General features: G+C 31.1%; 2 protein-coding genes across 2 annotated transcripts; both read left to right on the top strand.

Moving 5' to 3' along the window:
* Positions 1-5,101: 5,101 nt before the first annotated feature.
* On the top strand, positions 5,102-6,424 carry LOC123922636. Its single transcript, XM_045975335.1, has one exon. The coding sequence runs from the start codon at positions 5,205-5,207 to the stop codon at positions 6,204-6,206; it is 1,002 nt and encodes a 333-aa protein (XP_045831291.1). The 5' UTR covers positions 5,102-5,204; the 3' UTR covers positions 6,207-6,424.
* Positions 6,425-7,637: 1,213 nt separating this feature from the next.
* LOC123902545 (ras-related protein RABC1-like) lies at positions 7,638-13,447 on the top strand. The gene is made up of 6 exons (XM_045952304.1): positions 7,638-7,940; positions 9,105-9,173; positions 9,641-9,706; positions 11,789-11,910; positions 12,007-12,135; positions 13,105-13,447. Exons 1-6 carry the CDS (start codon positions 7,796-7,798, stop codon positions 13,213-13,215), a joined length of 642 nt encoding a protein of 213 aa, XP_045808260.1. The 5' UTR covers positions 7,638-7,795; the 3' UTR covers positions 13,216-13,447.
* The last annotated feature ends 1,142 nt before the right edge of the window (positions 13,448-14,589 follow it).

Genomic DNA, 14,589 nt, shown 5'->3' with positions numbered 1-14,589 from the left:
TCTACAAATAGAATAACAAAATATTCAATATTTAACAAATAAAAATAATTAGTTTTTTAAATTTTAAATGAGAAACAAATACAATATTTTTTTGTTAATGCACAACGCGCGAGTCAAAATTTAGTTGTTATAATTAGAGATCAAACTTTTTTTTTTTTTTTACAAAAATTAGAGATCAAACTTAGATGCTCATGATTGAGAATTAATTTTAAAGTTAAACTAAAATTGAAAATTTTATTGTCCACGTTATATAATCTAGAGGTCTGACTGTGAGTACATTTAATGTGAGATCCCTAAGTCTAAACTTGGGTCACCACATTTTTCACTTTACGTGTGAGTGTTTATTTGAGTACGTGTTGTCACTAGATCATTAACAAAAAAAAAACAATTGAGTTTTCTTCATTCGCATGTATTAAATATGACTATTGGAGTCATGCATATCAATAACCGAAAAACCACTCACCAACAATATGTGCATATCAATCATCAAGAAGAAAACCACCAACCAACTACATGCATGGAATTTGAAGTCTTTTTTTTTTGTCAAGTAGCCTAATGGCTAGAAAATCCACCTTAAAGATAAATAAGTGGAGTGTCCCGTGTTCAAACCCGGACTCAAGCACATATAGTGTGATGTCCCTACCAATTGAGCTAAACTCAGGGGACCTCATTTTTTCTAATTCATCATGTATTAAATATGAATCTTAAAATCATGCATGTGAGATATGTTAATTAACATTTATATGTTATTTTTTTTTATAAAAACATTTTTATGTTAGTTAGAAATACAAAATGATGGTAACCCTTGTTATATTTATGTATTATTTAGCTATATTTATCAAATAACTGTTTTTTTTATAAATAGTCGCATAATTATTTTTTATCGTACGAATTATAATTCTTGTAATTACCACTTTCATAAATTATTTTTTTTATCTCTTATTTATTTTCATATTTTCTTTTATAGTATTTTTTTCTTTTATCTTTTAGAACACATGGGTAAATATAAGCTTAACACCAGTATTAAACAAGTTAAACAAGTGAAAAATATAACCTTATTAATTTAAATGGCATTAGAGCAAATATATTCTACAAGTAAAATAGTAATAAATTATAAATACCCAATCCTCTAAACTATTTGTCTCTTGAACCTTCCATCAAATAATTTAAAAGAAATTATAGAAACTAAAAATTGGCCATAAAAATATCTCAAAGATAAAGTATTGTCAAAACTCAGAAGTGAATAACATAAAGGAAAATTATGGAACATGTTAAGGAGTTGAATGTAAAAACATGTTTTTGGTACATGTGTAATCAACCTATTTAACATTAAATTTTTTGTATTATTTCATGTTAAGTTTTTTAATATGTAGGATAAATATATTTCTATTGCAAAACCAAAAATAGTAGAATAAGTTAATTATCATTATTTCTCAAAAAAGTTAATTATCATTAAAATATTTTTTATATATACAGCCATATTATTAAAGAATCATAAGGTCACTCGAATATTCCTAAATATGAAGCAACAAGATTTAAAGTAAATATTAACTTCATAAATGATATTAGCAAAAATAATTATTTTATGTATGTAGAGTTACTTGTGGTTTGATGTTATTGAAATTTTGTTAGATTATTTACATTTATAGAGTTACGAAAAGCTTTGATATATTGTGACATAAGAGTCGCGATAAACAAACTATTTTTAACTTTTTTTTGACAATACAAGCTAGTTTTAACTTATTAACTGATCTTTGAAAATGATTACCATAGTTACTTTACAATAAGAATCAGCCTTTAAAAAGCGAAAAAATTTATTATCAATTTTGATATCAAATTATTATTTATTAAACAAATTTTATTTTTATATTACAATTACAAATATTATTTCTATTAAGTTTTATCATTCATATTTAAAAAAGAGATTTATTTTTCAAATTATTTTTAAAAATAAACATATTCTCCTTTGACAAACACATCATTTGATACCATATATTTTTCTCACCTATAAACAAATATTTCTTTTTTTTAGCCCATTATTGACAACCCATCTTCCTCATTCATGTTTAAGTTCCTTCAACATACACATATTCTCGAAGTAGAGGTAGAAATATATCTTCTCACGCATAATATATTGCGAAACAATATGAAGTTGCAGTACAACATTTTGACGTTTAAGTAAGGGATCAACAACGATTTTACAAGCGCGCTTTATATGACCACGACCTTTTCTATAGGCAACGATTTTTGAAGTTTTGCCCACAGTACTATATAACCGTTGCTTAAACCAGTAAATGGCAGCGGTTTGTTGTGGTCTAGTTGCTACGGTTTTTAAACTTTGTGGATCGGTTTAATGAGTCTTGCTTAATCTTTGTAGCAACGATTTTGAATTTAATTTTAGGGCGAAGTGATAACCGACCTATGAAGCATGAAATCCAACACGGACACCGCGACACGACACGGACACGGACACCACGACACCGCTAATGTAAAAAATATAGGACACCGACACTGGTACATATTTATAAAACATATAAATTGAGAATCAAAATATATACATGTAAATCTAATTTGAGCAAATTAGATAAGCCCTCTGGTTCATTGGATTGCTTTAATGGTCTGGATTTTGTCAAATGTGTGAAACTGTGTGACAGCAGCAAATCCAAATCCGATTTTACTCTTTGTAACCCTGTTTTTGTAATTTTTGAAGTTTCTAATATAAATACTAATTTTCTGAATTTTGTATATATTTATTGGAGATTTACTTTTTACCAAATTAACTATATCCGCTACTTAAATAACTGATTTGCTTCGCGACTTAAGTAGCGGATGTGAAAAAAAATTCAGATTTTCAAGATCAAGTTTTAACCCCCCAAGGGACATCCTACATGCAAAATTTAAAGTTTTTATATCCCCACACAGTTTTTTGAAAACTTATATCCCCACATAGGTGAGGGGTGTAATGTATATAAACAACACCCCTCACCTTACCCCTCATTCTGTCAGTTTCAAAAAACGCAAAAACCACCAAAAATTGTCCCAAAACCCCAAAATTTGAAAACAACTCTAAATCTACTCAGTTCTTTGTCATTCTACTCGGAATCAACTCGCAAGTATCTTCTATCATCATCCAATGACACATATGTGAAAATCATACCCCACAACTCACTTAATTTTCAAAATTGCCACAATATCATTTTTCACATCAAATATTTAGTCCACCGTTATAAAACCCTTCACCAAAAGTGTTTTTCCACAAGTGATATAAAATGGTACTTTACATGGTCGTCCGACGCAACCTTGCCCAACCCGGACAATATATGAATTATTAATGCAAAATTCTTACATAATGTGTTAAAATTAAATTCTACTTTCTTAAATAATTCTACTTTACATGGTCAGTTCATGGATTGGTTCTTCTTCGGTGACTGCTCAGACTCTTCCAGAACACTTTGTTCAGTTTACGGATTCAGCAGGTGGTTCTAGAGGTCGACGTTCTTTCATGCAGCTCGTATGGCTTGTTTGTGTTTGGGTTGTGTGGACCGAAAGAAATCATCGATTGTTTACAGGCTCAGCAAATTCAGTGCATCATACGGTGGATAAGATCAAGACGTTTTCATTTAGGTGGTTGAAAGCGACGAGTATCACTTTAGCTTTGAACTGCCATAGTTGGTGGTCTAATCCTTTGCTTTGCTTGGGCCTTGTATAGTTTCTTTTGGTTCTTGTATTTGTGACTCTTTTTGTAACTTTGTTTTAGTCTTCTTGGCACGTCTTGTGCTAAAAGACTATTATATCTTTATATATATATATATCTCATTTTGGCTTGTTCAAAAAAAATAAATAATTGTTTTGACTCAAATTTGTAAATAACAAATTAAACTCTGTTTAATTTTGAGTTAAATATATATTTGATCTTCTAATTATACCACCTTTTATTTTTAGTTCCTTTAAAATTTGAGTCCATTTAAACATTTGTTTTTAATTTTGGTCCCTGTTTTATATTTATAAACATTTGTTCTTAAATGTATGTATCCAAACATACACTCAAAATCACTTTACAATGTAAACTTTACATTGAACTTAGTTTTAACCATATTCAATTTTACATAATCAATTCACTCAAAATCAATTTTTCTCCCTGCAAAATCAAACATACACTTAATTTATCATTGCAACATTCACCAGTGGTTAAAAACACCTTAAATTAAAAAACAAATATATCACAATTAAATAACACGCAAAGCATCTCCAGCACTGACAGAATTCTGAGACTCAATAGTTGTTATAGTGAAATTAGGTTGATTAAACCACTCAAATTTCTCCAAATAGTTAATCACCTGTTTCGAATGAGCACAACAGAAAACAAAAACCTCTTCTACACCAGCTGACTCTAGCCATGTCAATGTGTAATTTATCATCGGAGCATTCACCAATGGCAATAGCACCTTAAATCAACAAATACATAAACATCAAAATTAAAAAATTCACAAAAAAAATAAAATAAAAATTCATGCAATATATGAATGTTGCAAGAATAAACAAAAAGAAAAATGCAAATTCATTACTATCTTAGTGTATGTTTGGTTCCACTTCTAGAGAGGCCAAACTTGATTCTAAAAGGTGTTGAATTGATTTTGACATATTTGGTTCCTCTAGAGCTATGAAGCACGGACACAGACACATATACTAGACACCGACACATCAACACCAATAATAATGTGAGAAAGTGACATAATTTAGTGTAATCATAAGTGTCTGTGTCCTGAAAGTTCTGTAATTATCTAATGTTTTCAAAATTGCATAGTATTTATGGTGTCGGGTTTCTTTCTTTAATTGCAAATCCGCGTGCTGCATATTTAGTGTGAAGTGCTAGAGCTCTCATTTACTTAACTATTTTGAGCTATATATGCCATACATTTCAATCTTCAAAAATTATTTTTGAACTTTGAGTGTTGGTTATGAACAGATCTTAGGATGCCATGTAACCGCAGAATATTATGTTCATGTTAAAGGACTTGGAGAGTCTTTGTTCACAAATTTTTTTTTGACTCATTCAATGCACAAGTATTGAATTGTATTTTGGAGTCCAAACTCTTAAATCTTAATAAATCATTGACTCAGTTTTCTTTACCAATATAATATTCTCTGTCTCTCCATTTTCACCACACAAATCTCTTTTCCAAAATCAAACTCGAAACAAAACCATGGACAAAGAGCAAGAAGACATGCAATTTCTTGGTTTTTTGGGTTGCTACAAAGAATCCTTCAAGATCATATTTTCATGGAGAAAAATCTTCACACAAATCACCTTAACTCTTCTCCTACCACTTTCCTTTATCTTCCTATTCCACATTGAAGTTTCCAACCTCATCTTCAAAAAAATCCAACATACTGAAGAACAAATAGACCAAACTCAACAAGACACACCAAAATATGAAAAACTCGCCGACATAATCTCTTCAGAATTCGTCACTCTTTTGCTTTTCAAATTACTTTACTTCACTTTTCTTCTCATCTTTTCTCTTCTCTCTACATCAGCTATTGTTTACACAACAGCATCAATTTTCACTTCCAAAGATGTTTCATTAAAAAAAGTGATGAAAATTGTTCCTAAGGTTTGGAAGAGACTTATAGTAACATTTTTATGTGCCTATGCTGTTTTCTTTGCTTACAATTTTGTAACATTTGTTGTTATAATTTTGTTAGCAATAACAATTGGTATAAAAAATGGTGGGGTGATTTTATTTATTTTTATTATGATATTTTATTTCCTTGGATTTGTTTACTTAACTTTGATTTGGCAACTAGCTAGTGTTGTCACAGTGTTAGAAGATTTTTATGGATCTAAAGCTATGGTGAAGAGCACAGAATTAATAAAGGGGAAAATGGGTTTATCAATATTTATATTTTTGGTGCTTAATGCTTCATTTGTTTTGATGAGGTTGATTTTTAAGGTTGTGGTTGTGGATGGAACATTGTGTTTTGGTTATGTGGACAGAACAGGTTATGGGATACTAAGTTTATTGTTGCTGTCTTGTTTGTTCTTGTTTGGGCTTGTTTTGCAAACTGTTCTTTATTTGGTTTGCAAGAGTTATCATCATGAGAATATTGATAAGTCCGCGTTGGCTGATCACCTCGAAGTTTATCTCGGAGAGTATGTGCCGTTGACGGCTAAAGATGTTCAGCTCGAGAACTATCGTATATGAGTAGGAATCGAATTCGGTACTTCAAGTTTACAAATACTATATTTTTATGTTAGAATTTAGATTATTACATGTACAATGAAACATTAATAAATGTATGAGTTTATTGATTATATTGTTGTTACATCTTTTGTGGTTTGTTGATTGATGTAAAAGAAAATTTATTTTGTATGAAATTAAGAGAGGTATGAAGTGAATTCCAATGGCTACTATTCTATCTACAGATTGAATATATGTTTTACTTTTATTAAAATAATAATGTCATATGTGTCTGCTATTGCAATTGAGACATTAATAAAAAACAATGCTTTGACTTTTATTTGTGTGATGAGTTGAGACTTTTCTTTATTACTATCAATCAAGGTATTTTAGTGTAGAATAGGGGCTAAGAAAATTTTAGAAATTTAGAAGCTTGTCTCAGCTAAGCATTTGACCATGTATTATTAGTCTCATAGTCACTTTCTTCAATTTGGTTGTAAAGTTTAGTTTGATTTTTTAATCTTCGGATTCTTTAATAGGAAGTAATCATGTTTAAATCTAATTATGTTCACGTTTTATTAAAAAAATAGCATCACATTGTTTTGTGTTGTTAGCATTAATTTTTGTTTCCCTCAATTATGTTTAAGAAAAAAATATTAATGATTTTGAAACAATATTTAAGAATGATAATATTCGAATGATTAATAATTTTGTTTTTACTAAATTTGGCTATTATAAAAAAAATTATAGATGTTTTTTTACTGAAATTTTCGCATATCCTATAATATTTTTATGGGTCTTGTTAAACAGTGTTCCCGGAACACCCTTTAAGTATTTCATTTAAAAAAATAATTTATTCAAAAAGTGAAACATTATTTCAATTTACAATGCATCGACTTCACACATTTTCAGAAAATTTTAACAAAAACTTACTAGCTAAATTTAGTAATTAGTTGTTAATGTTAGTATTTTTAACATTATATAAATTAAATTTGAGTTTTTTAAACGAAAAAAATTTAAGATAAAAGTAAAGAAAATTATGATCTAGAAATCAAGTTTATAGCTCATTTTTTTGGAGGAACATTTTATGATGTTCTATACATATCTATTGCAAAAAAAAAAAAAACCATTCAAAAATATAAGTTGTCTTAAAAGTAGAGATCAAAATTGAATGCAGAATAATTTTGCAAGACTAAAAATTTAATAAAAATTAAAATTAAAATGTTGTCAATTTTTTAGAGATAAAAAACATATTTAACCATAAATATCATTTAAAACCTTGATACACTATTTCTTTTATTTTATTTATTTATTGGATAATCTGAACCATCCGATTTAAAATCGATGGCTGAGATTGAATATAGCGTTAAACTGCGTCAAATCTGTACGGTAGGGAATCATGTTCCCTAATTTGAATTATGATATGATATCCAACTTAACCGACATCACCGAAGCACTATTTTGATTCACACCGCAGCAAGCAAAGTGTATAAATAAATCTAAACTTTTCTTTGACTTTCGGCAACCTTCCATAATATACTTTTATTCTTTCCTTTCCGAATTAATTCATTCAACACAAAAGTCTCTAACAAAACCCACTCTTACTCAAATCAATGGATGCTTCTTCTTCTTCTGCGAGTCACGCTGAATTCGATTACTTGTTTAAGCTTCTTATGATTGGTGATTCTGGAGTTGGCAAAAGCACGCTGCTTCTTCGATTCACTTCTGATACTTTCGAGGATCTTTCTCCTACCATCGGTTTGTTCTCTTCTTTTCACTCCCAAATCAAACCCTTATTTTCACTTTCATTTTATCAAATCATCAAATATACTATATTATTCATGCATTTTCGTTTTAATTTTGGATTAGATGTATGTGTTTCCTCAATTTATGTTTTGATAATTTGCATCAAACATACATTTAGTGCATGTTTATCAAGAATTTCAAAGTTGATTTTGGTATGTTTGGAGGTTATCGATTAGTTAGTATTGATTTTGCCTCTATAATTGATTCTAACTTAAAAGCTAAGATTTGTAGTTTTGTCTCCATCTAAGTGTGATTTTTATGCTCAAATTTAGCATTTATTTCACTTTCACGAGAACATCCAAATATGCATTAGGTTCTATGAAGTACGGACACAGACACCGCACACACAAGTCGACACCAATAATTCAGTGTGATCATAAGTGTCAGTGTCGTGTGATGTGTTAGTGTCCAACACCGGGACATGCCCAATCTGAGGAGTGTCGGTGCTTTATTAGATTATGTTGCCTTAAAACTCACATTTAAGTTTAATCAATTTTACAAAATCAGTTTTTGACGCCGTAGAAGCAAAGTGATTCTATTCTACTACTGAAGCTAGAAATCTTACCGTGTAGAATTGGTTTTGAGGATGGAATCTATTTTGAGGCTAGAAGTCAAACATAATGAATTTGTGGTCAAATCATGTTTTACTAACCAAAACGTGGTTCTAGGAGGTCTAGATGTAGAACCAAACGCAGGTGAATATTTTTTTTGCCTTTTCATAGAAAAGCCTTTGATACGTGTAGGAATATTGAGGGTTAACCAGCAGGTTTAATTTGGATCAGGGTAATTGTATATGATCAAACTAGTAAAGACCACATGCATGATTGCACGGATCTAGGCAAAAAGTGATTTAAAATTCCACCACGTGTCATTAGCGGAAGACTTTTCTTAGTATTTCCTTGTTGTTTCACATGTCCTTCTTTTTAGCTAGTGTACACTTTGAGTTCAAGCTCTCTCATTTTGTCATTGGTGTAAGAAGTCATATGAAATGTGATGGTTTGCTTGTGGTTCATGATGCTGTTTTATCGTCCCTACTCCCTACCAGCCAATTGTTGGTGTGAAGTATACCTTTCCTCATTTATTTGCATTGACTCTTTTGAACATGTCACAATGCAGGTGTAGACTTCAAAGTTAAATATGTTACACTTGGTGGAAAAAAGTTAAAACTTGCTATTTGGGACACAGGTAACATGAAATGCTGATTTAGTTTTATTTTTGAAAGTCAAAGTTCTGTTATTTTTCAGTCATTTATGGGATTCTTTAAGGTTTGGAGTTTCTTTCTACTATTGCTGATGTAGTTTTTTGGAAAGTCAAAGTTCTGTTATTATCTAATGTTTTCAAAATCGCATAGTATTTATGGTGTGGGGTTTCTTTCTTTTATTGAAAATCCGCGTACTGCATATTTAGTTTGAAGTGCTGGAGCTCTCATTTACTTAACTGTTTGAGCTATATATGCCATACATTTCAATTTTAATTTTTTTTTTTTTGAATTTTGACTGTTGGTTATTAACATATCTTTGGATGCCATGTAACCGCAGAATATTATATTTCATGTTAAAGGCCTGAGTAAACTTTAGTTTGCACACAGTGGCAAGTGGCGACCATATCTGGAATAAGTTAGTTGCATAATATTGTATTTTCTTGTCGTGCAGCTGGACAGGAAAGGTTCAGAACACTTACCGGTTCATATTATAGAGGTGCACAAGGAATAATTATGGGTATGCTCCTTGATTTTCTCCATTTCTTAGTCATTCTTTTTGCTTGCTACCCCATGAATATAATGTACATTTTTTTCCTAATTTGTTTGAATTCTGTTATCTTTTTGAGCTGTAAATCATGCAACATGTCTATGTTTATAGTTCATACCCATTTCTATTCTATCCCTTTTATGTTGTTATGGTAAATGTATAACAAACTTGGTGATTAGAATAGAATACTTTGTTATGATATTGATTGTTATTAGCATTTCTGTTTTAATTTCTTCGTCGTATTTAAGTTTCGGAGTTACCATAGATAGCCTAAGCTAATAGATTTAATTTCGAAATTCTGGGATCGTGATACTATTTCCTCTTGTACATTTTCTTGTAAAGTAATACTGGTAGAGTGGTAGATTCATTTTAAAGTTGGTTGATTGCGATACTTTTTTGAGATTGAAGTGGCTCAATCAAAGACAGTATTTCTATTTCCCAAAAGGAAGTATACCCCTAATATTTTGGATGAAACATGGATACTTGATTGTAAACATTTTGATACTCCTATCTATGCAGTTTCTGCCTAATCAGGAGTGCCCTATCATAATCAAGCAGATATAGAAGATTTGCTGTGACCATTGTAGTCAGAATCACGATCTGGAGCATAAAATCAGGAACTTCCACGATCTTGTCACCCTTACTGTGTTCGTCCTTGCTAAATATCTCATTTGGGTGGGATTAGCAGGATCACCACACTTAACCGTAGAATCACTGGAATTGGGTGATTTTGCCATTCCAGCAGTAAACGTGAGCTTGTCCATTACGTGTGCGGACTGAACTGTTTGCAAAAAGCCTGTTTTGAGTTAAAAAACCATACATCTGTTTTGCGAGAGTGCGAGACCTGTTATGGATCCTCTGTTCTCCTTTCTAATGAGTTATATGACGGGCTTGGTTTGGGCCTCTACATCACCTATTCAATCTCATTCTTGTCTTATGAATTGTGAGCTTAGTGCTGACTTCTCACATATTCTCGGATAACTTTTTCTTTTAATAATCACTATTAAGTATAAAATAAATTATAAATATAAAAACATTATTATAAAATAAATATGTATACTATTATTTGAATTTTATTTATATTAATATCTATAAATTAATTATATTGTCATATTTTAATATTTTTGGTAGGATCTTACAATCGATGTTACGAACCCAATCTACAATTTTGTGTCCCCTTTCCAATAGATTCTGAATTTCTGACTACCTTGGTTGCAACATTAAGTTATCTAACTAGGACTACACCTACATTGCCTTTACTGTTATTGTTACTAAATTTCTCATTTTGGGATTTGATAATCATTGGAGTGTAGTTGTACGGGCTTGGTTCATACTGATATCGTTGCATATTTGGATTAGATTAGGTTGGAGATACTTGTGCTTAAGCTCAATTTTTATATAGAAGAATAAGGGCAACAAATATCGCAATTTAATACCTCAAGGTTAGGAGGCTCTGATGCTATCTCATGATCAAATACTCTGAAAACTTTAAACTGTTGGGTGGAGGTACAAAAGATGGTTTCTAATGCATGAAATATGAATAGTGAATTCAAGATATTTTAGTGAAAATGGTTAATATACTTATCAATCCCATGGACAATACCGGCATTAAGATAATCAATATGTATAATGTTTTTGGCAGTGGGTAGCCATGGTTACAATGGGTCTCTTGTGTTGAACTCAACTCAGAGGCCCTATTAATTTCTATAAAATTTCCTTTGATTTGAAATATTGAAAATTTGAAATCCTGAGTATATTCAAGCCTTAAAGCTTTTTCTTCAGCTCACAATATCGTAAACCAGATAGAATTGTAATTAGAGTATCAAAGTTATTTCATGGAGGATTTTATCTTTTGGTTGAGTAATAATTCAGTAGTCTTGTTATATTATGTTTGATCTCTATACCATAGTCTGGCTAAAATATCATTTCAGTGTCCTGTTTTGCTTCTAATGATGAGATTGTTTTAATTCTTTAGCTGTAGCAGGCTAGCAACCTCATTTATCTATCAGTTTATACTATAAACCTATCACTGAATCTGAGTTATGAATACAGTTTATGATGTAACGCGGCGGGACACCTTTACAAATCTATCTGACATATGGGCTAAAGAAATTGACCTATACTCAACAAATCAAGATTGCATCAAGATGCTTGTAGGAAACAAAGTTGACAAGGTACACCATTTATGAATTTGCATGTGTAATACTTTATTCTACCAAATCGTGTGTTAATTTTTTGATTCAGTAAAAAATTTGTTTATATCATTTTAGGAAAGTGAAAGGGTTGTTACCAAAAAGGAAGCGGTGGACTTCGCAAGGCAATATGGATGCCTTTATACTGAATGCAGTGCTAAAACTCGAGTAAATGTTGAACAGTGTTTTGAGGAGCTTGTACTGAAGGTACATATTCAATTCCCACCATCTCCTCAAAATTAAGAAAATAAATAAATAAACTGAAGCTTGCTGTAAGTTGGTATTTGAAACGCTTAGCTAATCTTGGACCTTTCTAGGGGTTCTCCTGTAACAGAAGGACTTAAATGGATACTAAACTTTTTTATGTTTCTGTCCTTGACATTTTTTGTTGTGAAATACTGTACATTTTAAGAAAAACCACCTTTAAGTAATAAAACCACTCTGTAACAGAACCTTTTCTTTATGTGCTACAAAAATTGTGAGGTATACTACTTACTACCTTCGTCCCTAAAATATTGGACCTTTTTAAATAAATCATGAGAATGTAACAGAACCTTTTCTTTATGTGGTACAAAAGTTGAGGTATACTACCTTACCTTTGTCCCTAAATATAGGACTTTGTTGAATAAATCATGAGAAATAAAGTTGATAGAAGTATCAAATTTGTTGACATGTTATTGTTTTACAAGTTTACCCCCCACGAGAGAGAATTAATTTATGTTTTCATCATAGTATTTATTTCAGATTGCAGAAAAAGATATAACATATGTTGATAAAGAAATAATTAGTGCAGTTGAAAGTTTGAAAAGGATCCTATAAAAGGGGCAAGAAAAAATCTCAAGAGGATTCCATATTTAAGGACAAAGGTAGTTTAACTATGTGGGTGACCTTCAAGATATTATAAGAGAAGCATGTGAGAAAGAGATCTGAGACACAGCTAAAAGAGAGATTGTCTTCTGTCTAGCTATTAGACATATTACAAACCCTAATATCAAACAAATCCTGACCCTTAGAATAAATCTAATCCTAGCTGTTGAGTTAAATTGAACCAAAAGATAAGATTAAAAAATGGTTTTGTTCCCCACTATCCAAGCATCCATTTGCATCAAGTACAATACAGCACATTCAGAAAATGGAAGTAATGATTCAATTTTGTACTTGTTTGTTATTTTCCAGGTTTTGGATACACCAAGCCTCTTGGCCGAGGGATCATCTGGTGTGAAAAAGAACATCTTCAAGCAGAAACCCCAAGAGTCTGATGCATCATCAACTAGTAGCTGTTGCTAATGGTGATTATAATATTTCCAAGGAACTGTCACCTTCTAGTTTTTAGTATGATGTGGATTTCAAGTGCTATGAAATTCCATTGCATGTACCAAAAAAATTAATTTCGTTAGAGCCAGTATATTGTAATTGTATCGATCTTCAGAATTTGCTTACCTTTTAATGATCTCTTCCGTTTTATTGAGTGTGAGCATTAGCAAGTTATCATTCTGGGAATTTCTTGCATTCCTCTAAATATGTTGTTTATCTATATTTATGCTTTGATCTTTCAACATGATCATGGGTGAGATTTACATGATAGAGGAAATTTAAAATTAAATCTGTCTCTACACATAACAATTATCATGGTATTGGTAAGTAGTATACACTAGTCCTATAGTTTTATCCTTCTTGATGATCATTCATTCACCTTTCTAGAAGAACTTGAATTTGATTTCTTCTGCAATGGTGGCAAAATAGTCTGGATAATATGCCATTTTACTTTGTTCCGGTATTATGCGACCCAAAAGGAAGCTTTCTTTCCCCGCTTCCATATGTTCCATCACTAATTATTCCAACTCTCTCATCTTGTCTTTTGTGATTTTTATCTCCATTGTTGGCTTCCCTGCCTTAAATAGCAACTGACTACAGGTAAATCTATCTTCTTCAAGATTTACTTGTAGTTAGACATATTGTGTCAGGAGAATAGTTAGTTAGATTGGATGCATCATGTAAAACATCTATGGTTGTTTTTTCTTTTGAAGGATTTGTTGTACTACATATTCGAGCTCGTTGGTGGAACTGAAATGGATTCATCTTGAGCCACTTATCTATTTTAATTTTTTTGGCGTTAATTCTCTAGTTTTTAGAGGAAGAGGCCCATGATAATCTGGAGCTCTGACATGAGATATGTAAATGACATCAACGATTGGTAGGTCTAGTTTAGCACAAGACACCATTCTATGTGATGATCATTTGGCCAAGCATTAAGTAGAAGATATTGATGATCATCTATCTCTATATACTACTTAGTGAAAGATGACAAGAGGTCCTTGCATACAACGTGGTAGATGATGACAAGAGGTCCTTGTCTACAACGTGGTAGCTGCAACTCAAAAATGGTGCCATAGTTCCGTACTAGGTTCTATATTTCAACATGCTCTACATAAATGATGAAACATGTCAATTATTTTCCGTGGCTCATTTTTTTTACGTTCTTTATAATAATTTCAAAACAATAAACATCAAATCAGAACATAACTCCATATGGTAGTGATGCTGATTCTTGTCTAACAAGGGATTTGTTAAAAGCAATTTGGTAGTTCGTCTGAGAAATTATCCTCTCTAATGTGATGTGAATACTTCTTCTAATTGGAAAGAGACACACAAAGACTTGAA

The sequence above is a fragment of the Trifolium pratense genome, linkage group LG1 (assembly GCF_020283565.1).
Source record: "Trifolium pratense cultivar HEN17-A07 linkage group LG1, ARS_RC_1.1, whole genome shotgun sequence".
Taxonomy (NCBI): Eukaryota; Viridiplantae; Streptophyta; class Magnoliopsida; order Fabales; family Fabaceae; genus Trifolium; species Trifolium pratense.
Note: the sequence above shows the minus strand (reverse complement) of the source record. Positions and strands in the feature narration are given on the sequence as shown.